This window comes from Drosophila rhopaloa, unplaced genomic scaffold, assembly GCF_018152115.1.
Source record: "Drosophila rhopaloa isolate 14029-0021.01 unplaced genomic scaffold, ASM1815211v1 contig_115, whole genome shotgun sequence".
Classification (NCBI taxonomy): domain Eukaryota; kingdom Metazoa; phylum Arthropoda; class Insecta; order Diptera; family Drosophilidae; genus Drosophila; species Drosophila rhopaloa.
The window spans coordinates 11549173-11571151 of NW_025334990.1; the positions used below are offsets into that span (position 1 = coordinate 11549173).

At 43.6% G+C, this 21979-nt stretch overlaps 3 protein-coding genes across 3 annotated transcripts; 2 read left to right on the plus strand and 1 right to left on the minus strand.

Moving 5' to 3' along the window:
* Positions 1-1429: 1429 nt before the first annotated feature.
* On the minus strand, positions 1430-1788 carry LOC108041581. The gene has a single exon (XM_017119523.1). The coding sequence runs from the start codon at positions 1786-1788 to the stop codon at positions 1468-1470; it is 321 nt and encodes a 106-aa protein (XP_016975012.1). The 3' UTR covers positions 1430-1467.
* An 11936-nt stretch (positions 1789-13724) lies between these two features.
* On the plus strand, positions 13725-14919 carry LOC108041620 (40S ribosomal protein S11). The gene is made up of 3 exons (XM_017119586.1): positions 13725-13901; positions 14257-14462; positions 14719-14919. The coding sequence occupies exons 1-3, from the start codon at positions 13740-13742 to the stop codon at positions 14840-14842; spliced, it is 492 nt and encodes a 163-aa protein (XP_016975075.1). The 5' UTR covers positions 13725-13739; the 3' UTR covers positions 14843-14919.
* Positions 14920-15474: 555 nt separating this feature from the next.
* On the plus strand, positions 15475-21958 carry LOC108041590 (proteasome-associated protein ECM29 homolog). Its single transcript, XM_017119534.1, has 9 exons — positions 15475-15543; positions 15673-15803; positions 15906-16786; positions 16848-17333; positions 17396-17862; positions 17917-18279; positions 18341-18976; positions 19034-20265; positions 20327-21958. The coding sequence occupies exons 1-9, from the start codon at positions 15516-15518 to the stop codon at positions 21764-21766; spliced, it is 5664 nt and encodes a 1887-aa protein (XP_016975023.1). The 5' UTR covers positions 15475-15515; the 3' UTR covers positions 21767-21958.
* The last annotated feature ends 21 nt before the right edge of the window (positions 21959-21979 follow it).

Sequence of the window (21979 nt, forward strand, 5' to 3'; positions counted from 1 at the left end):
GTAATTACACTTGTACCTTGCAGCCGGGCCACATGTCGTATTAGTAATAAGTGTCAAGGCCAAGGACGTTGCCCGAAGGGTTCCGCATTTTATTTAATAAGCTGAGAAGCGACCACTTGACAACTTTTGGATTACTGTCCCACTTAAAAATCAAATAATATCAATTTTCGCCATTATTTTTGCTTTGAACAGCTACAAAAATACATTACTTAAATATTCCAGCGCCGGAAAGTATACTATAGTTTTGAATATTTAAGCTGTTTGGCCATTTCGTCTGAGTCCAATAAATAGAAATAGATTTCTAAATGCTAAAAACAATTTGCTTTCTATTTTAGCATTACATTTTTCTTAAATGCATGTGCTTAGCACGTTTTAATAGTTTTTGGTCTAGTAAGTAATGTAATGGCATAGATAATATTAACATTAACATAAAAGAGGCCGTAAAAATGTATGAAATAATTTAAAGAACTTACTCTGGAATATGTAACACCAACATTTTCCATCAGATATTCGGAATAATATTATTGCCTATCTCAGCCTCTTTACCAAGTCAAGATTTCTGTTGATTCTGCTGTCAGGGAACCCCTCTTGTACGCCATCCATGTCCCTCCCAGTATGATGCACTACTCTGCCAAAGCTCTCCAGGAATTGCCTCCAGCTGGGAGACAAAAGCAAATGAAAGAGGGGCCTGGTAGCTCTGCATGTAATTATTCTGTCATCCGAGGTGTGTCACCAAGTCGGAGGAGGAGGCACGTTGACAGGGGGATTGCAAATGGGATGGCCTGGTGGGAAGCGAGAAGACAGGAGGCCAGCTGGCCTTGCCCTCTGACCCCGTGCCATTGTTTATGGCCACCCAGTGTTGTACATGTGCCGTAATTGCATTGTTGCCGTTGTAATTACAGGCAAACATGCAGTTAATTAAAATCATTAAAATGCCTTTTGCTTTTGCCTTTGAGCCACTGAGAGGTTAGTTGTTATACGACGTATATGTGAATGTGTTTTTTGTGACTCGAAGACAGCTGGGAGGAGCTTTTTAATTTCCGCCGGGGGCAGGATGTGCCTTTGCAACTGGCGCCCAACTGTCACAGCGCCGAGTGCAAATTATTTTGGCATCAACTCGGTTCACTTGCCGTTTTTTACGTGCCTGGCACAGACTTTTGTTTGGAAAACTGTGAATGGATGGGAAGGCGACCCCGGCTGACGCATGTCGTCTGGCACGATTTGGGGCCAGGGAATTCCTTGGATTGATTGTGATTAATGCTCCGACAGTTGCAAGTTGAGCAAATGATTTTAACGCTTGCCAAAACATTCCAAAGTGACAAGCTCGTGTAAGAGTCGAAAACCTATAATGTGTACATGTGTGCGCATCAAAAGGCGTTCAAAGGACCAGGCGTCAACTGCAGACATGGCAGCAATGTCACCCGAATGGTTAATTGTTTTTGGCATACTTTATTTATACACGCTTCATCAGTCATGGGTTGACGGAGTTTCGAATGGCACCTCGTACGAGTCGTAAACCAGCAGATGAACCTTCTCCAGCAGCTTAAGTCCCGTCAGTAGTTCATGTTTTTCACTCGCCAGACAATGGAGGCCCAATTCCGTGCGGCACTTGGAGCAGTGCAGATTCTGGAACTTTTCCCCATCCGTCACTCTAACCTTATCCTCTTGAATTAAATTGAAGGTCCTGGTCAAAAGCACATCATAGCAGGTCTCATTTACCTTGTAGGACTTGTAGCTGACAATATTGCCACAATATCGGCAGCCATAGGCAATATTCAAGCCGAACATTTGAAACAATTATCGCTGCTTTCTTGGATGGGAAAAAATAATGAAATTTTATTTACTAATAAACAAAAACTAAAGTCATATAACGAATCTATGCTAATGAATAAGAAAAATGTCTTACATATATATTTTTTTTTACTTTTAAACCACCTAATTTATTTTTACTTTTTCTTGAGATTTAATAGAAAAGTGCTTAACAAAACACAAATTATTAAAAAATTGAGATTTAAGGGAAAGAGCTAACTTTATTCCAAGTATTTAAGTAATATCTGTATGAAAAATAAATAAAATATCTACAACAACAAATGGATTTTTTACAAGATTTTTAAGTTAGTCTAAGCAAAGAAGCCTTTTTTTAAAGAAATAGCCTTAAATGATTTTATGATACCTATAGATACCTGTATCTAGTATCCCAAAAGCGTTTCCCCATTCCAAAAGCACGCACCATAAATAAGCAGAGCTATTGATGGCAAATCATTTGTGCTAAGTCGACCCATCATTAAGGACGAACAATCGAAAGGCACATAAAGCATATTTGATGCTCATTGGCAAAGTTGATTACAAATACAATGCCGTATTCATGGCCGGTCACGGCAGTATCCTGCATCCTGCGACCCACTCCACTGCCAGTTCGATAATTAATGAGTTTAGGCAGTGTCCTGGGATGGGGCTATTCCTCGAGAGAAGTGTTGCCATCATCGTCATTTGTTTATGCGTCTGTTTGCAGCTGTTATTTTATTCAGGCTCTCGCCTTGAAGATAATTTGCGCACGTGCTCCAGATTTCGTGAGTGAGTGTGTCCTTGTTTGGCCGGAAACAGGAGTGCGCTGGTGTGGGTGTGCAGGAGCCACATACCCCATCCTTACGCTCGGATAATTGCGAACATTTGTCTTGGGCGCATATCCAAATACATATAAACCAAATTACGGATCCGAATTTCTATCTGGCGCCACAGCAACGGGGCCAATTAAAAATGTATCTTCCCTGAGTGCCAAAAAGGTGTAATATCAAATCAAGGATGAAGTGTAGCGCTGCTCAATCAATGAATTTCCCAAAAGTGGTTAAGGAAAATTCAGACGAAATTGGTTAACGAACCTGCTTTTCATACTGTTTTAAATTAATGGTTTCCTTTTATGAACCATTTTTGAAAACCAACCTGGCATTCCTATTAATCATTAATGAGTTTTTGATTCTTCATTTGTGTTGATTTATGGAAGACATTGCAAAAATGTATTAACAAAGATATAATGGTTTCCATTAAAGACATATTTCAATAAGGAAATAAAGAAATGAAAAACCAAAACAAATCAAGGAAAAATACAAATCCATTATTTAATTCCGGAAATTTATCAAGGAAAAACTTAAAGAAATATTTTGTTTTAGAAAAAATCTCGAAATTTACAAATAAATATTAATAACAAATGATGCAAATGAAATCAAATAAATTGGTGTAGAAATGGGAATGATTTCAGTAAGAAAAAATTATATCTTCTATTTCAGCAGGATGCTAATGCAAAGATGATAAAGCTAAATAAGTGAATTTACAGAAAGAAGATTTATTGGCTTTATTTAAGGAAGCATTTCAATTAGGAAAGTGAGGAACTCAAAAGCCATACCCCGGCTACTCAGCTAAATTTGTAGTCAGCCGAGAGCCAAAAGATTAAGCCAACTTTTTATAAGTGGTCCAACTAAAACAACAAATTAATGAAAACTAAGTTGAACATTCCCAAGTTGCCAAAGTTTTCTCTCTCTCTCTCTCTTTCTCTCACTTGCCACTTCAGCGTCTCTTGGCCTCGTATTTTGGCCATGTTGGAATCGTCAGCAGCTTCAGCCACCCATTTCCACCACTTTCCTCAGACCGAAATTGATGAAAACGAAATTGATGTTGACTCCTGGGTAAAAATGGGAAGGAAGGATGTCGATGTCGATGCGGTTAGCACTGCCTTTTTGGCCAAATAACGGCGACAGGCAAACGGAATGGGGAAAGCTTTTAGCAGATACTTTACGCAAATCCCGTGGGAAAACATTGGCCCACTTTCGGCACAGCGGCCCCATCATTAAAAGTTAAAAAGGATTTTCAACGGATTTACGAATTTGAAGCTGAGCCCGAAAGACAAACAAAGCCATCAATTTACATATGCGAGCAGGTCAGAGCTAAAAATTCGAAGCTCCCAGGCTGGCAAGAAATATATAAATTCAAGAAACACAATTTAAGATGCAGCCAGCGTTTGGGGAGGTTCAGAATGGGTTAAGGGTGGTGCAGGGTGGTGCAGGGTGGTGCAGGGTGGTGCAGGGTGGTGCAGGGTGGTTCAGGGTGGTTCAGGGTGGTTCAGGGTGGTTCAGGGTGGTGCAGGGTGGCTTGGGGCCACAGAAACAAAGCCGAGCCAAGACTGTCAAGTAGTCGTCGTCCCGCATCCACTTACAGCAGTCCCAGCCCCTCGTCCTCGGCCATTTCCACTCGTAGTCATCGTCGCAAGGACCTTGAGTTGTGCCTTCCTTGCCTTTTGCCTTTGTTGTGCTAAACTTGTGGATTAGCTAAATGCAGGCAGGGCATGCCATGGCATGCAGGCGGCTTCATTCCGGTAAGCCAACCAACACCCAACCACCCATCCTCCCCATGACCACGCCCCCATCCTCCCCATAAGGACGCCCACTTAAACCTAAACATTTCGCCTTGTTGAGTTTTTATGAGCTGCTCATGTTGGCGTTTCACTTTTCCCTTATTCTTACTCGGTCTTTCATTTACTTACACCTGATGTTCAGCTTATTTTTACCTGCCCCTCGAGGAGTCCTGCCACCCATTCCATGCAGCCTTCTGAGGCAAAGTAATGGGGGCTTCTTAATGACAGAAATTGTGCGTTATTATTATCTGGAAGAGTGGATAGCAGTAAACAAAAGACTTGCGGGCTGTTTATTAACAGGTATTTGTATGCGATATCTCATTAAATATATAAGTTCCTTAATTTTACATAAGAACAGGGGTTACTTACACATATATATATACTTTTAAGTCTGAGAAGAACGTTTTTATTTATTTTTCATAAAAGGAAACACCATTCATATTTTAGTTGATTTTTTTATATCAAAAAAATATAAATATATATTCATATAAATATATGCAGTTAATGTATTATATACAAACACTGACTTAAATAACTCACTAGAGTATTTAAGTTCCACTAAAGGACTCGTACTTATTTTTAATTACTCAAGGCATTTAAAATTAAAATGGGTCATTAAATCGGAACATATATACATTCAAGACAATGAGGTTTATTCTTTCAAGTCATTATGAAGTTATTTAAATACAACGTAACCTTGGGAAATGTAATGTGCAGAAATTCCACCTGTTCGTAAGTTAATTAAAGTGCCATTTCGCGTTCAATAAATTCCCGGTGCGGAATTCAAAGTCATTGATTGCTGCGAGGATGGCTGCTCCTCAGAGGCCACCACTCCCAATTCGACTGCCTCAATTGAATGCATTTAATTAAAATACATTTGGACATGGCCCATGGGATTTCCCGACCCATCTGTCTCCTAATGAGACCCTTCGATGAGCCTCACATTCCGTTTCCATTCGATTGCACAACATTGGACCAAAGGGGCGGGGGGCAGAACCACGCCCCTTCGGCCAAGAATCAAAATCACTTGAATGCAATAGCCTGGAATAATTTGAGAGGGGGAGTGAGAGGACCCCCGAACCAAGAAGGCGCTACTCAATGGGGCGTTAATGAAATAATTAACGCATAAATACAATTTGCTGGTCAGAGTTCAAGGAAACAAGAAGCGGGCAACACAAACCGCCCAAAGGGCCAGCAAATTTACCACAACTGCTACAAAGCCATCAATTTGCCAGCCCACTTGCCATGCCCCCTTTTTTTCAGGATCCAATGAGGCAGCGAAGCATGCAATTTGCTGGCTTATTTATGGGGCCAAAGGGCCCAAGATGGTCGCGTTGGCCAAGAAGCAGTTGGAACTGGGGACTGCGAACTACGAACTACGAACCAACCGACCATCCGACGGAAACATGAGCAGAACTTTTGCAAAATAAAAGTTTTCCGCTATTTGATTTGTTGGTCATTCGGTTTTCCAGCTTAGCCCAAAAATCTATTGAGCCAAAGCCAAGCGAACCAGTTAAAAGCATTAGCCGGAGATCGGGCGAAAGCCACAGTTACACCCACACAAAAATGCAGACAGAGGGACATCCAGTAAATATATATATATACATACATCCACTGACAATAAAATTCAGCAACTGTTTGGCTTGCACATCCTGCTGCGCTTTTGTTTGTCGAGCAGCGAAAATTTACAATTTCTGGCGGGTCCTGGCACAGGATGTTCGCCGTTGGCCAGGATGCGCTAGAAATGGCTTCACTTCCTCTCGCTCTGCTTTATGGCCCAGAGCTGGAATTTAAGGCCGCCTTTAAGGGGCACCTTCTGCCCGTGGATTCACGTTTGATGTGATGCCCCGGATTGGATTGTTTGGCCGCCCAAACGAGTGGCTCTAAAAATACACAGGCCGAGCTACCCGTTTCACTTGTCAAGAGCAGAGATACACAGCCATCCAACCAGTCCTTTAGTGGCTTTGGGGCCATGCGTGTCCTTTGTGGGCATACACGGAAAAAACATCATCTTTAATTAATAAATAGACCAGCTTAACAAAAAATATTTCACATTTTTGCCGTACTCAACTCAAGTTTACTTGAGTCATTTCTAAAATGTTCAAAAAGCACAAACCTTAATATAATAAAATATTTTTTCAAAGCTTCCAAACAGCTCAAGCAATTATTTTAAAACCTAACTTGATTTTTTGGGGCAGCTTAAATATTTATATAAATTTATTTATATAAAAGAAAATTGAGTTTATATTAATCTATGAATATGATTACTTTATTATAAAATTACTTTAATATATATATATTTCTAATCGACAAAATTGCCTAATTCTCGCCTAATTTTAGATGGCAAGGTCACACTTTTCCACAAATTGCTTTAATGTAAAGTTTTGTGAAACCTTTTTCTCACTGTGCACAAACAAGCCGTTTGCATGGGCTCGGTTGCCAGCAAGGATATAATAAACATTATTATGACTGGCACTGTCCGAGTCCGTGTCCAAGTCGCAGGCATTTTGTGCCGACTCCAAAAGGGGAAGCAGATGGATCCGGACAAGAGCTGAAGTCTGAGTTAAGGGGCTGGCCAAGCCATCTCCGGCATAAAGTTTCACGATGTTAAGTGGATGATTATTTGCGATTACTCGACGGCCAGCAAAGCAGGCTCACGGATACGTATGCGGATGTGGATGCGAATGCGGGCACATCCTTGATGCGAAGGACACTCGCCAGTACACACATGGCTGGCTCTGCTGGCAGTTTAATGAAGGTCCTTCGGCTTTTACTGCCCCTTCAGTGCCCACAGCTCGCCGTTTGATTTCCCTCCATCGCCTTGGGGCGATGATTATGTGTTAATGGTCATCGCACGCGTATTTTTTATATCGATTGCCAAATTGGCTGCTAACAATTGATGTATGTTGGCAATTACAAAACATGCATTACTCATCCAGTTTGCGAGTCCAAAGCAAAGTTTGCTCATAAATGCGACTCGTAAATCTTTGTCGATGCTTACAATAGTTTTCCCCCAGTGCTCCCCTTTTTCAACCCATCATCCCCATTCTATTTTTGAGGGGGGTGGGCGATTTGACCAATCGAGGCATTCAGCAACAGCCAGAGTCATAAACATGGACCGCCATTGTCCAATGGATGCGCAACTCTGGCTCTGACTGTGGCTCTGGATGCGGCCATAACTGGGAACGGGTACGTGGGCATGGCTATGGATGGCGGATACAGAGGCACAAATCGCTGTTGGCCCAGTTTCGATAAGTACAGTGCGCTCGAATTGCATGCGGTTAAAATGAATGAGAAGTTTCAAACAATTTCTAGCCAGCATTAGATTTAAAAGACTTTAGATAGTACACAAATTTAACCAGCATTCCTTTTAGTTTTAAGTTTGATATTTAACAAAAAAAAACCTGTACTCACAGAAAAAAGTCTCTAATATATTAAAACCTTATTCAATAGTGCAAGGTAACACTACTCTTGCTTTGTATGCGACTAGTGTGACCTTGTACATCTTAAAGTTGTGAAATTAAGGACATTTTACGTTACAATCATAATACTATTAATAATAATACTGCGCTCGTGCAATTATTTCCAATTAAAATAAAACATGTTTTAAAGATAATGAAAAATAATAAGCAGGTTTCTTTAAGCTTACAAATTAATCTTTTTAATCGATAAATTATTTTCAACGCTCACTGTGCTTGCGATGAAAAACAGAATCCACTTAATTTTAATTTACACCCGAATTTCGGATAAATCATGGCCATGTCATGCATAAATTTACGATGAACAATGAGAAGAAAGTGGCTGTTTCTCCCACTCTTTCCATTCATCGAATGAGAAAGAAGGATACAGTGTAAAAGAGAGAAAGGCCAGACAAAAGAATTCGCTCCAATTAACGAACACAAGCCCGACATACTATGTACGTGGATTAAATCGAATAGACCTGTTTAATCAGGTTCAGGTTCGCTTGCCAATTTCTACGCTTTGCCTTCGCTTCGATTTTGTGGATTGCCTTCCCATTTCCCACACCAATTCCCCATAAAAAGGGAATGTAATCTTCCTCTTCCCTGGGCGTCGTTTGTCTGCCTCGGCGACGCTTCAATTTAAGAAATTAATGCGAATTTCGTTTTTTTTTACGGCCTGCCAGCGGGCGCGGCCAATAAATCCACGCCTCACATGCCCCGCGGCGCTCGGAGGACGTGGAGATAGACCAGGAGCATGGCAGATGACCTGGCTCCGGAGCAGCCCCGCCCAAAGTTGAGCCAAGCCCCGGGCTCGGGCCTCCAGGGCCACGGCAACGGCAACGGATGCCTCGCACAAAATTCGGCCAAAATATAAACGTTGATGGAAAGTTTCAGGGGACTGCAAGTCGAGTATTTGATGCGCTATGAATTAATAATTCATAAAATAAATTCATTTTCAAAATATGATAAATATAAAACAGAAAATTAAGTGAATATGTCGGCGAAAATGACGTGGCTTACATGTCGTATGTGTAATTTTTTTGACAGTTTTGAAAACTTTCAAAGAATTATCTTTAAAAATTAAAGTTAAAGGCTATGAAACTTAGGGTAAAATCGCTTTAAGCAAGACTTATATTAAAATGTCATAAATTTTATAAAATTTTGTTTGGAATACATGTCGTATGAGTAATTTCATCGGAAAAGTACCAAATTCTTAAAATTCCCTTTAGCTGTTAGTAAACCAAAATAAATTAATTTATATTTTAAGACATCCATGCTTGTAAGGTTTTATAGAAACCATAATATATAGTTAAAATCCATCATCTTAGGACTTATTTTTTTAATATTATTAAAAATGTACGTACATCAATCAAGCACAAGTATCATTACCAACTAAATAACCTTTCACATTTACCCAACAAATATTGTCAACCATATTTCGTAATCGCATTCATACGAAAATTTTATTAACGAGAAACTGCTCTCCGAAATGTGTAGCTTAAACAGCCAGGGTGGAATTTAACTTTTCATGCAGGTCCTTTTATTGCCGCGCCTGGCATTGTTGTTGCTCTTTAATTGCGGACGTCAGGGGGGAGGGGACGAAGGCGGCGTTTTTACGGCCTTTTGTGCGGATCCCTAAGGGAGCAGGGGTCGGAGGTCCTGGGGCGATAAGGAGGCAGGCGCCCGGCAACGAGCAGTGGCTATAAAACAGACAAAACGGCACAGAAAGGGGCGTGATGCAGTGCCTCAGTGGGTGGCACGTGTTCGGGGAGTACCAAAGTTTTTCAATTAGTCGGCCGGAGAGGAAAAATTGGGACCAGGGAGGCAGGGTAAGGTATTCCGAATCCTGGGCAGGCTTCATTAGAGTTGTTTGCCGGGCGATTTGGGAGGTTTCCATGTAGACGCCACTGCTTCCGATTAGGCAGTCAAGTAGCGTTATACTCTTGTTTTTCCTTAATTAACCAGAATTCTGATTTGAAGGGATAAAAAGAGCGAGGGTAAAACGGACCCGTTTTGTTTATATCCTTTTTGGGGGGGTATTAGCGTTGATTCCAATAATATTATGCCAATAAAGTTTTTTGTATAATTGACAAAAGCGGAAATTGACTTTACATTTCTTCTAGCTAATTTCCGCCCCAATCTGTCACTTAACTTTGTACCAGGCCCCAACAATAAATGTCGGATATCGGGTCCTGGCAGTCCTGGCAACACGCTGATAGCAAACATTTTCATCAACTGGGGGTTGGATTTGCTGGCGACCCAAGCCTCTGGAATTTATTTGCAAATATTTGGGGAATGTTACGTATACGTATTCGGAAAATTAACATAATTACAGCCTGCAACCCTTTTTTCTGAGGGTAGTGTGCAGGTAGCCAAGGCAACGCCACGCCCTGCGATGAGCGCCCCCCCAGAAATCCCCAAAAAATACGGCCTCATAATAATTTCTTTGCATTTGCTTTTTACGAGGAGCCAGAGATACAGAAATATAGAGGGAGTTAGGGTGGGTTTACCAGCCCACCAGACCAATCTCCCCACGCGCAACGCATAAATTTACTTGTTAAACAACCCACCGAGCAGGGGGTGGGGGGTGATCTCAAAACAAGGGGACTTGGGGGCTGTGAGGCTGGGGGGCTTAGGGTTTTTTAGGGGGTGCCACCAGACCCAAGCCCCTGGGCTCAACCGCAACCCAGATGCTGCTCATCAAAGTTGCATGGCCTGGGAGGTGGAGGCGAACCGCTGGCGAAAGTAAAACCAAACAAAGCATGCCAAAAATTATCTCGGTCACTTTTCAAATACACGTTCTGAACACCACCCCCAACACACCAACTTCCTTTTTTAGGGGTTAAGGGTTTGAGGAAGAAAGCTTGTGCACTGGAAAAAATAAATACCTACCTAGTGGTTTTTGCTTTTATAACAGTAATAATTATTATAATTCTAATCGAATACTTTTATGTTAGTAGGTACAATTACAATCATTATAATTCCAAACTAAAACAATAGTTAACCTTGTGTACTGAAAAAAATAAATGGCATTTATGAAAGTAGGTACAAATATTATAATGCTTAAATAAAAAAAAATTTAACATTTTATTGATATTATATTGAGATACTTCCTTCGAAACTCAAAGATAATAAGTAAATATTTTATTTCCATTGTAAATGATACGATTTTTTCTGTGCATTGGAATTCCTGGTCCACCGCTTTCACCACAGATCCGCTTTGTTCCCTGCCGCTAGTTCAGAGTTCAGACCTCCCCGAAGCTTTTCCCATTCATGGGGTCAATGGTTCCGTCTCGTGACTCCGCTACCCCGCTTTTCCGACCCACTTTCGAGTTTTAAGTGTATGTATACAGTGTTGTAGAACCCATACTAAAGCACACCCCATCCCCCAACACCCCGGCTGGACAAGTTGACAACACTGTTTACCTAATGTACCGTTAAGCTGCGCACTTGATGCCGTTATCTTTGCGCTCTTTGTTCCTCCCCGTCAGCATGGAAATTATTTTCTTAATTTGAGGGCAACAACGAAAAGTTTGGCGCTGACTTTAAAGAGCTTAGAGTTGTTTTACAGTCGACCTACCATAGCTACACTTTTCTATGGTTTATTGTAGATTTAAGGGCTGACTTTAACTTTTTTAGCCCTTAAGAAAAGGTCTTGGGGATGTGGGGACTACAAATTAATAAATTTAGCTATGAGAACTAGGTTAAGCATAGTACCAAAGTAACATTGAGTGCAAAACCTTCCTTAAATTATCTGGTTATAAACATTTGCATCCATATTTTCATCTTGTTAAAAGAAATTGTTTTAAAAAAATAGAACACAAAAATAGTCAAAATATTTAAAATAAAATAAAGGATGATGAAAATGGATTAAAAAATTAGGGAAAAGATTAAAAGAGAACCCAAGTTTCAATTGACTAATTTGTATACAAGGCTTAGTATAAATAATTGGGGGTGACCAAACCCTATTTTATTACTTAAGTAATATAAGCTACTTTTATTTCTCGACTTGTCATTTAAACACAACATATATTTTTTGGAATAGTAAGAGTTATTGAGTCTCGACTTTGCAACATGTTTGCCAGCATCGAATTTAAACTGTTTACCGAACGAACTTTGGCAGTTCGTAAAAGTTTTTTCATTTGCCAGGGCAAACAACAATAAGACCAGAGCCGTAATGGCAATGAGCATGAAAATCATAATAATAACCGAGGGAAACAAAAGCGAATAAGTTGTAAACTTTGTTACTGCTGTTTATGATGTCCCGGGGCTTATTTAATCGATAATGCGGAATGATGTACCTACTGGGCGCATAAGGCGCAGTAACCAGCTCCAGTTTCAGTTACCTGAGGAATTTCCAAAGGAGGGTGATGGCCTTGAAAGGGGGGGCAGGGGGAGGGGCGTGGTGGCTTCTAAGGGACAGTAAAGGGATTTCATTGCCGTCACTGAGCTCGGCAAGGTGAAATTGCCGAGCGTGGCGAAAGGCCGACTGGGAAAACCTTCGCCAGCTTCACACGCATGCCACGCCTAGTGCAACCAGTCCGCCCCCTCAGCCACCCACAACCCCTTTTTGCAGGTTAAGGTCATCAGCAGCAGCAGTAGCAGTAGCAGTAGCAGCAGCTGCTGCAGCAACGTTTGCCGCAATTTTATGCTGCAGACATCTGCATTAACAATGGCAATGAAATGCAGGCAGAGCCCAGCGAAAGCAGCCTCCTCCATCCGTGACGTTTAGCCGTAAACGGATTTATAGCAGTTGTAACGGCGGCCGCAGCTGCAGATCCTGCCTTGAAAGTGGGCGGCATTTCAAGGACGCTCTCCTGGCACTCGTTTATGTTGTCATTATTTTTAATCCGACATATTCTTAGGGCATGTGCAGAATTAGCGCAAGAGGCATTTGCCTTAAATGCCGCGAATTTGTGTGCCACTAAAAGGAAAAACTACAAAATGCAGGCACAAAGGCATTTTTTTGGCATGGAGCACTTCTTGAGTGGTGCTTGAGAAAAACATTGCTTGGCTTTGGCTGAAATTCCTAGTCAATGCCAGCAAAGATGAAGGTCAATAGCAGCGACAAACCATCTGTATCAGCAGATATGCAAATTTGAGAGCGTCAAATAAATTATTCAAAAAGTTAACGCCCCTGCATTGGCACGCTGGCGCCATCTGGCAAAGCATCTGTTGCATTCTATCATAGTTCTCCTCCGTGGTTTAAGTCTGGACTGACAGTCAGGGCTGCAAAGCTTATACTTAAAAGAATTAAAAAAATTTTTACACAATCAAAACTTAAATGAATTCCCTAAAAGCTAAATAGTTTTTTGAAATATATTTCTTTTTATTTGAATTAAATTGCCTGGTAATCCTAATGTCATGGAATCCTAAATGGGACTTTATAGTTATCCAAAATAATCTCGGCAGGATTAAGATGTATAATATAAAGTGTTTTTTTGTTTTCAATCTCCTAAATAACTTTAAAATCGTTCATTCATTAACAATATTTTAGATACATTCAAGTAAAAATTATAATTTCTGGTAGCATTTACGTCATGATTTGATCAGGCAACACTACATGAGCGCTGCCGGACTGGCGATATTCGCGATCTGGCAGCCTTCCACACGATAGTATCGCATAAACAGCGATTTTGGTGCCAGCTCTAGCCAACCTTCTTTCCTTTTTCATCAACATGGCTGATCAGGTAAGATTCCCAGAGAGTGAGCTAAATAAATGAAATACGCATGTTAAACGGCGGATGGAGTCCCGAAACAAGATGCCAGAGGCGGTGTAAGTGAGATGTGGGTGAACAAATCACTGGAGGAGCCATGAATCGCCTGCTCGGGCCACAGTTTGGAGCAGCTTCGCCCTAACCCTACTTTAGCGCATGGTGTCGCCAATAGTGAACACGAAATGTATATTCCAGCAAACCGAACGCTCGTTCCGCAAACAACACGCGGTGGTCGTTGTGCGTCGCAAGAGCGCCACTTTGAAGAAGCGTCCTCGTTTCTACCGCCAAATCGGCCTGGGCTTCCGGGCTCCGGCGGAGGTAAGAGGAACCCGAGCAAACCACGACTAATGTTGCGCCCCCTCCGTTTGTTTCCGTTTCATTCCCACGCACGCTGAATGTTCCCGCCTGCCTGCCAAAAACGAACCGACACCCCGCACACCCTGTTCTCCACATGATCCCGAACTAACCAGAACGAGCGCGCTTTCCAAAAACAATTCGGTGTCAACCTAAACCGCAAGGTTAAGCCCGGCGTCACCAAGAAGAAGCTGCTGCGTCGCTCCCGCGATGTGGGACTCGGTTTCAAGACCCCCCGTGAGGTGATGCCAACAAAGATGATTCCCCCTTGAAAAACCTAGAATTCCCCAGCTAATAAGTTTCCATACACCATCCTCAGGCCATCGATGGTACCTACATCGACAAGAAGTGCCCCTGGACCGGTGATGTGAGGATCCGTGGACGCATCCTAACCGGCGTCGTTCGCAAGGCCAAGATGCAGCGCACCATCGTTATCAGGCGCGACTACCTGCACTTTGTGCGCAAATACAGTCGATTCGAGAAGCGTCACCGCAACATGAGCGTCCACTGCTCGCCCGTTTTCAGGTAAAAACACAAATCTAATCCAAACTCCACTTAGGCCCGTTTTCTCATATTCATCTAAAATATTTAATAATAAAAATGTTAAAACGAGGCGTACTACCCTTTCTCTGATGATAAAATCATGACGGTCTTCATAAAACAAATTGCTGAAAGAACTTGACTCTTTTTACTAAATGTAAAAATACTGAAATTAAGCCTAAACTATCTGAATTTATTTTTTTAGACATCATTCTAATTCATTTTAAATCTTTACTTGCAGAGATGTTGAGCACGGCGATATTGTCACCATTGGTGAGTGCCGTCCTCTGTCCAAGACTGTGCGCTTCAATGTCCTGAAGGTCAGCAAGGGTCAGGGATCCAAGAAGAGCTTCAAGAAGTACTAGAGCGGACAACCACCATTCGGGCGTTAATATTTGTAGCACTTATTCTTTTGGAATAAAACAGAAAAAAGTAACTTTAACCATTTGTTTTCCACAGTTTTCTCTTAGTTTCCACAGCATTTCAGGAGTTGCAGCTTATATTCCACTAAAAGGTGTGTATTACTTTTTATTTTGTTTAACATATTTAAAATTGGCATTCTGATGATAAAATCATGACGGTCTTCATAAAACAAATTGCTGAAGAACCTTGACTCTTCTCACAAAAAGTGAGAATACTGAAATTTATCAAATGAAATGTTTATTAAGATGAGGCTATTAATTCCCTACTAATGCAAGTATTTCATTCTTTTTACAGATTTCAAGATGATAACTCCTCAAGGATCTTGTTTACAAATAATTGAAAATATTTTAACATTATTTCTCTGAATAAAAATTACTTGAAATTGAATTTTAAAGTTTTTGTTGTATAAAAATGGGTCACCGGGCTTAAATTTTACTAAGGAAAAAAATTGCGTTCGCAACATCAAATTAAACAAAATTCTTTAAATTTTGGCGGGCTTATTCAAATCATAATTAAGTGTTGTAAAGCTTTTAAATATGTAGCTTTTCGAAAAACTTCGGTGCAATTTGCCGCACATCAACTGGTAACACTATAAAGGAGCAACAACAATAAAAAATGGAAACTGGACCAAATGCAGAAATTGGTAAAAATTATAATTTGCACTGTAAATAAAGACTTGGTTGCCCGATTTGTGATCAGAGGACCTAGAAAAAGAGTGGATGTTTTTGTAGAAAAGATTATCTAAACAGCAATCATATTCCACCGATTGTAGAGCTTCTGGAGCGCGTCCTGTTGCGTCTGGGAAATGCGGACTCGGATGAAAAGCTGGGGGCCACAGTAGGCAAGTTCCTGGCCCCGGTGATTCTCAAAATGAACTCGCCCCACAATGCGGTGCGCACCAAGGCAAGTAGACGGTTCTAACAATGCCAGCTGGGGGTTTCCTACCCCCTTCTCGCACCGTGACTCTGCAAAATTGGCCGGCTGACTAATGCACTTTCTGCTTAGGTAGTCGAAGTGCTTACCCACATCAAGAGGCGCCTCTCGTCGCGGGGACAAGTGCAGATACCCGTAGAGGCACTGCTGGATCAGTATGCAGCCGAGGACAGCACCACCTTCCTCAAGAACTTCGCCATTATATTCATAGCCATGGGCTTTCCGCGTCTACCGCTTGAGGAACAGGCTGGACTGGCCAGCAAAGTGGTGGGCAGCGAGGATAAGCTAGAAAGCTACCAGGACAAGCTGTTCGCCCTGCTGCTGCCCATACTGTCGGAAATTAAGATCCCCGACGATCCGGCCCAGCGGTCTAAGCTTCTGAATCTGCAGGACAAGCCGGCCATCAGTGCTAACTTGCTGTCTCTGCTCCAGGATGTGCTTCTCCTGCCCTACGGCATCACCCAGGATCAGGATGTTCCTCCGGGACTCAGTCCCTATAGTTTTAAGCGTATCATAGCGAACAACTGGCGGGCGGAGGAGCTAGAGAAAGTCAAGAAGGGCATAGTTCGCTTCTTGTGCGCCAGTGTTTTCAGTGATGTGCAGATCTTCGTGCCCCTTGTGGTGGCTTCGGCGGACACACGCTTCAGCGTAGCGACTCCAGCGATCGCCGAGCTCAGCAAGCTGTGTACCATGCTGGATTTCAGTAGCCCAGCTGTGACCGCTCCCTTGTACACTCTTTTCGCTGGTAACCAGAATAAGTTGACGGATCGCCAGACACGTCCCTGCTGCGCACGAGTACGCCAGAAGCTGCTGCAGTACCTCATCAAGTGTCGCGGCAAGAGCATTAACGTGACCAAAGGCCTGCAGGTGATCTTTGATGGCCTGTTCGGGACAAACACCAACCAAAAGTGCAAAGTCTTGGCACTGCAGTTCGTCGAACTGGTCCTCAGGGAGTAAGTTGGTTTTAATTGACATACCAAACTAGTAAAACTAATCAAACTTATCTTTTCTTAGTGGTCCTCGGGAATTGGTCTCCAAGGTATCCAGGGTAATACTTACCGGCATCACCAAAGTCATTGGACGCGACTCCACCGAACCGAATGATGTCCAGAATGCAGCTTACTCTGCTTTGGCGCAGCATGCTCGCAGTTTCCCGCAGGACGTGAGCCAGGATCTGAAGCTGGTCCTAGGCTACTTTAACAACCTGGCCAGCTGTGCACCGGAACTACATTCCACCATTAGGGAGGCGTTAGTTTCGATGGCTCCGGCATTTGCCTGGAAGACAAAGGAGAAGAGCGATGCAATGGAGGTGGATGACGATACAGATCCCTCCACCGTAAAGTTGGATGGCCAGCAGCATCTTCTTTTGGCCATGCTGCTGGATAATGCAGAGTCGAAGGTGCAGATCGTACAGAATGTGACCAGTGTTTTCCTCACCAGCTGTTATCCGGAGTATTATGCACCAGCCAGATATTTGTTGCTGCTTATCGCAGGAGAGCGGTGAGTTTAATCTGAAACCAATTCTTTGCTTATTTATATATAATATTTTTTGTTTACCAAAGTAATTCCCTGCGCGAGAACGTAACCACCTATTTGTATGGTACCTCGAAGAAGGATCACGTAAACTACAATATGCTCTCCTCCATCGAGCAGGCTGAAAACCGCACAAACAGCGAATCCATTAGTGACTTCAATCACCTATCACTGGAGCAGCGTCGAGTGGTGCTGCCCAGCTTCCAGGTGATGATGGCACACGTCCATGAGATGGCCAACAAGCGACTTAAAAAAAGCAATGCCTGTGTTGTGGTTGGGCGCACCAAGCTGCCATACAGCCTGGAGGTGTACGAGGAGCTACTGGATTATCTGCGATTGTGCTTGTGGTATTCGGCTGGCGTGGTGTCAGCTCCCGGCGATGAGAAGTACACCCAGGAGCTACGCAAGTATATCACCACGCATTACGAAGATGAGGAGAACAATGCTTTGCATCAGTATGCGCAGTTTGTTCAGCGGAGTGTGGAGGCTAAGAGAAGTAGGTTTGCAACTTCTATGATATAAAATCAATTAAAGATTTTTTATTTTTTAGGCGACTCCAATCTTACCTGTCTGTATGACCTGTTGAACGCCGCTCCGGAACTGTTTGCTGCCAAGCAGCTGCATCTGTTGGAGCCTCTTGGCAACACGTTAAAGGATGTCTCCGAGACTATGCGCATAAATGTGGCTCAAGTATATGCTATTCTTTGGGCTTTCGGTCTGTCCGACGATAAGTTCGATGAGGAAGTGGGTGAATGCTTGAGCAGCCTTACACAAAAGACATTGGAGCATAAGCACGGCTGGCTTCTGGTGGTGGGCCACACTTTCAATCGCAAGATTGCTATGCTCAAGCAAGAGAAGAAAACAAAGGACTATGCCTCTTGGCCGCAGTTTGTTAATGCGGTGAAGATTATATGTAAGTTTGAACCTTGTTTATTTATCAGGTTTGATTATTTAAAATTATTTTTTCTACCTAGCAAAAACCCTGTGTGAATCCCAATGGCTGCTCGTATCGGCAGCCGTAAAATGTATCTCTATGATCGGCAAGGCTGTTCAGATACCAAACGTTACGGTGGAGATCCAAGTCCCAACCAACGATGGGGACGACGACGAGGAGATGACCGAGTATACGAGCATAGATTCCTCCACCAAGTTGGTTATTTTTGGCGTTGTCTTTCAATTGCTGCGCAGCTCCTCAGCGCGCCAGAAGATTCGAGAAGAAGCGGCCAGATGCCTGGGATACTTGGCTATTGGCGATGGCGAGCACTTTACCAAACGCAACCTGGATAAGTTTCTTACCCTGGCCAAGGTGCAAAAGGATGCAGCTTTGAACATAGCCATCTCGGAAGCGATTGTTAACACACTCTGTGGCTATGATGTGAACAAGGGGCAACCGGATGAGAAGTTTGTAAATCCACACTGCAATGATAGCGACTTTGAGCAGTTCCTGAACTCGCTAATACGCCTGGTGACTGAGCCGAACAAGCATTCCCGTCAGGCGATATCCGTGTGGCTTCTAGCCGTGGTGAAGCACTGCAGCCATCGTCCAGCCGTGTTGGCCAAAAAAGAGCTTTTGCAATTTGCTTTTACCGAGCTCCTTTCGGATGATAGTGGTACGTTTTATAACATCAATATATTTAGCAAATTAATATGTTTCTGTTTTGTTTCAGAATTTGTGCAGGATGTAGCTTCGCGCGGCTTGGGATTGGTATACTCGCTATCCGATTCTAGCAGTCAAAGTGATTTGGCCAACTCACTTTTGGATCAGCTCATTGGAGGGAAACGCAAGGTGAATCAGGTCGCCGCAGACACTGAACTCTTTGCCGAAGGAATGCTGGGCAAGACGCCCACGGGAGGCAACATCACTACTTACAAGGAGCTGTGCTCCCTGGCTTCGGATCTCAATCAGCCCGACATGATCTACCAATTCATGCAACTGGCCAATCATAATGCCACCTGGACCAGCAAGTTGGGAGCTGCCTTCGGATTGAAAACACTTTCCGCTGAGTCCAAGCAGAAGATGCAGCCTTATCTCGGTAAGATAATTCCCCGGCTGTATCGCTATAAGTACGATCCCACTCCCAAGATCCAGAACTCGATGATCTCGATTTGGGAAACCATTGTGAGCGACTCGAAAGAGGTTACTGAGCGTTACTACTGGGAAATCATGCGTGAGTTGCTGGACAATCTTACGTTCAAGGAGTGGCGAGTGCGAATTGCTTGCTGCCTGGCAATTAGGGATCTCTTAAAGCGTCCGAACGGGCTAAAGTTGCGCTCCGAAGAGCTTGGTCGTCGGGCCGCCGCACCCAACAGCATGGAGGTGGACGAGGTGCCAGAGCCAGAGCTGAAAGAGCTTTGGATCCAGCTCTTCCGCGTAATGGACGACATTCATGAAGGCACAAGGGTCACAGCCCACGGCACCGCCTCATTCCTCGGCAAGCTGTGCGTCATCGCCTCCTCCTCGGATCATGGAAAATCAGGCACAGCAGTGGCATCCTCCACCCTGCCTTATCTTCTGGAAACCGGCGTGGGTCACAAGGTAGCCGAGATACGCAAAGTGAGCATCAAGACCATCTCCGACATGATTGACTCTTCGGGTGCGCTCATCGCTCCGCATTTGGTCACCCTGATTCCCTGCCTGCTACGCGCCACTGGCGAGTTGGAGAACACAAAACTCTCCTACGTATCCACCCGATTGGGGGCGGACAACGAGGCCCAGGAGGCTGTGGATACGCTTCGTGCGGAGGCCGCCAAATCACACCACACCATGGAAACTATTGGCAAATGTGTGCGCTATATCGACTATCCTGTCCTGGAGAAGATGACCCCCGAGGTGTTGGAGCTGATGAAGTCTAGTGTGAATCTTGGAACCAAAATTGGATGCGCTCATTTTGTGTGTCTGGTATGTTGATTGAAATTATGGGAAAAGTTGTTATGTATTTACAGTATTTAAAATATTACAGATCAGCATCCGTTTGGGCAATGAGATGACTCCGGTGGTGGGCAAGTACATTCGAGCCTGCTTTGTGGGTATTAAGGATCGTAATGCCACCGTGCGCAAGTACAACGCCAGCGCGATTGGGCACCTGTTAGGTTTGGCCAAGGAGCAATCGATCAAGAGTTTTTTCGCCAAGCTGGAGGAGCTGTATGCCGAGCAGCCTGGAAATCGCTCCATTGCTTTGACTATTCAGTCCATTAACAAGCGTCACCACGAACTCCTAAAGGACTACATGGAAAGTATGTTGCCGCTGATCTTCTTTGCCATGCATGAAGAGGCCAATGAAGAGACAAAGGCTAATGTGGAGCTGTGGAAAGATTTGTGGAACGATGTTAGCCCAGGGGATGCAGGCATCCGTCTTAATCTCAATGTGATCATACCCAAATTGGAGACGTCACTAACCGATGCAAGTTGGTCGCGTAAGGCGCAGGCAGCGAATGTCATTCAGACGATAGCGACTCGCCTGAGTAGCTCTTTGGATGAGCCCGACCGAGTCCGACTCATCAAGTTGCTGCTTTGCGGTCTGCAGGGTCGCACCTTCGAAGGCAAGTCGCGCTTGCTGCAAGCACTTGCCGGGCTCACAAAAGGCTTGGATCGGAGCCACCAAGTCTGTCCCAGCATTATAGACGCGGCGATGAGGGAGGCAAGGAAACGGGAACCAATTTATCGTACTATGGCCCTTGCTTCTTTGGGCGACATCCTCGATCAATTGGAGGCAGATCGATTTGAAGAAGTGTACAACATGAGCTGGAACCTGCTGGAGAAGAAAGAACTGCGCAAGGAGTCTGACGATGAGGACGAGCCCAGCACCAGCCAGGAGCTGACTGCCGATGAGCGCAACAAGAGGGCTCAAACACTCAATCGACTGAAGGAGGTTGTCTGGGAGACCTTGGGTAAATCGTGGCCACGTCACTCAATTGAGACGCAGCATCGCTACCAGCTTTTCTTCGCCGAGAACTGCACCAGCATTCTGGCAGAGAGCACCCGCCCAGTTCAGGTCAGTCTGCTGGCAGCCCTCACCAAATACATTGAAAGGCTCCATGTATTCGATGAATCCGCTCAGTTGCCCGATCTGCCGCAGATAAATCAGGAAAAGAAGATGAAGACGGAGGCTCCGGCGCCACAGACACGTGAGGCCATCGTCGAGAAGATCTGCACGGATGTACTGGCTGCAGTGGCTCTGGCCGCTGGAGTTCCTCACACGGGCCTGAAAAAGGAGGCTCTAAACATCGTTCTCATGCTGATTAAGCGTTTGAGTGGAGCGAAGGACCAGCAGCCGTTGAATCTGATCAAGCATAACTTTGAATCGAATTTGGAAAAGTTCCAGCGTGATTCGGCCCCGGAAATCCGCTGTCGCATCAAAGACATCGAAGAAAAGTTGGGCAAGTTTAATTCAGGGAGTTAAGTTGGAGAGAATTATGTGTGGCCAAAAACCCAGCTTATGGTCAATTTTTGAAAGGGGGTGCGGAAATAAAACATCTAACTTTGGCTGAAATTGATGTGTATTTTAAAAGAAGATTCATTTTATATTGTGATTTATTGAATGGGATTCTGAGGAACCATATACGATTATATTAAATATCCTTAATACTTTTCATTCCGTTTTAGTTTTTTTAAG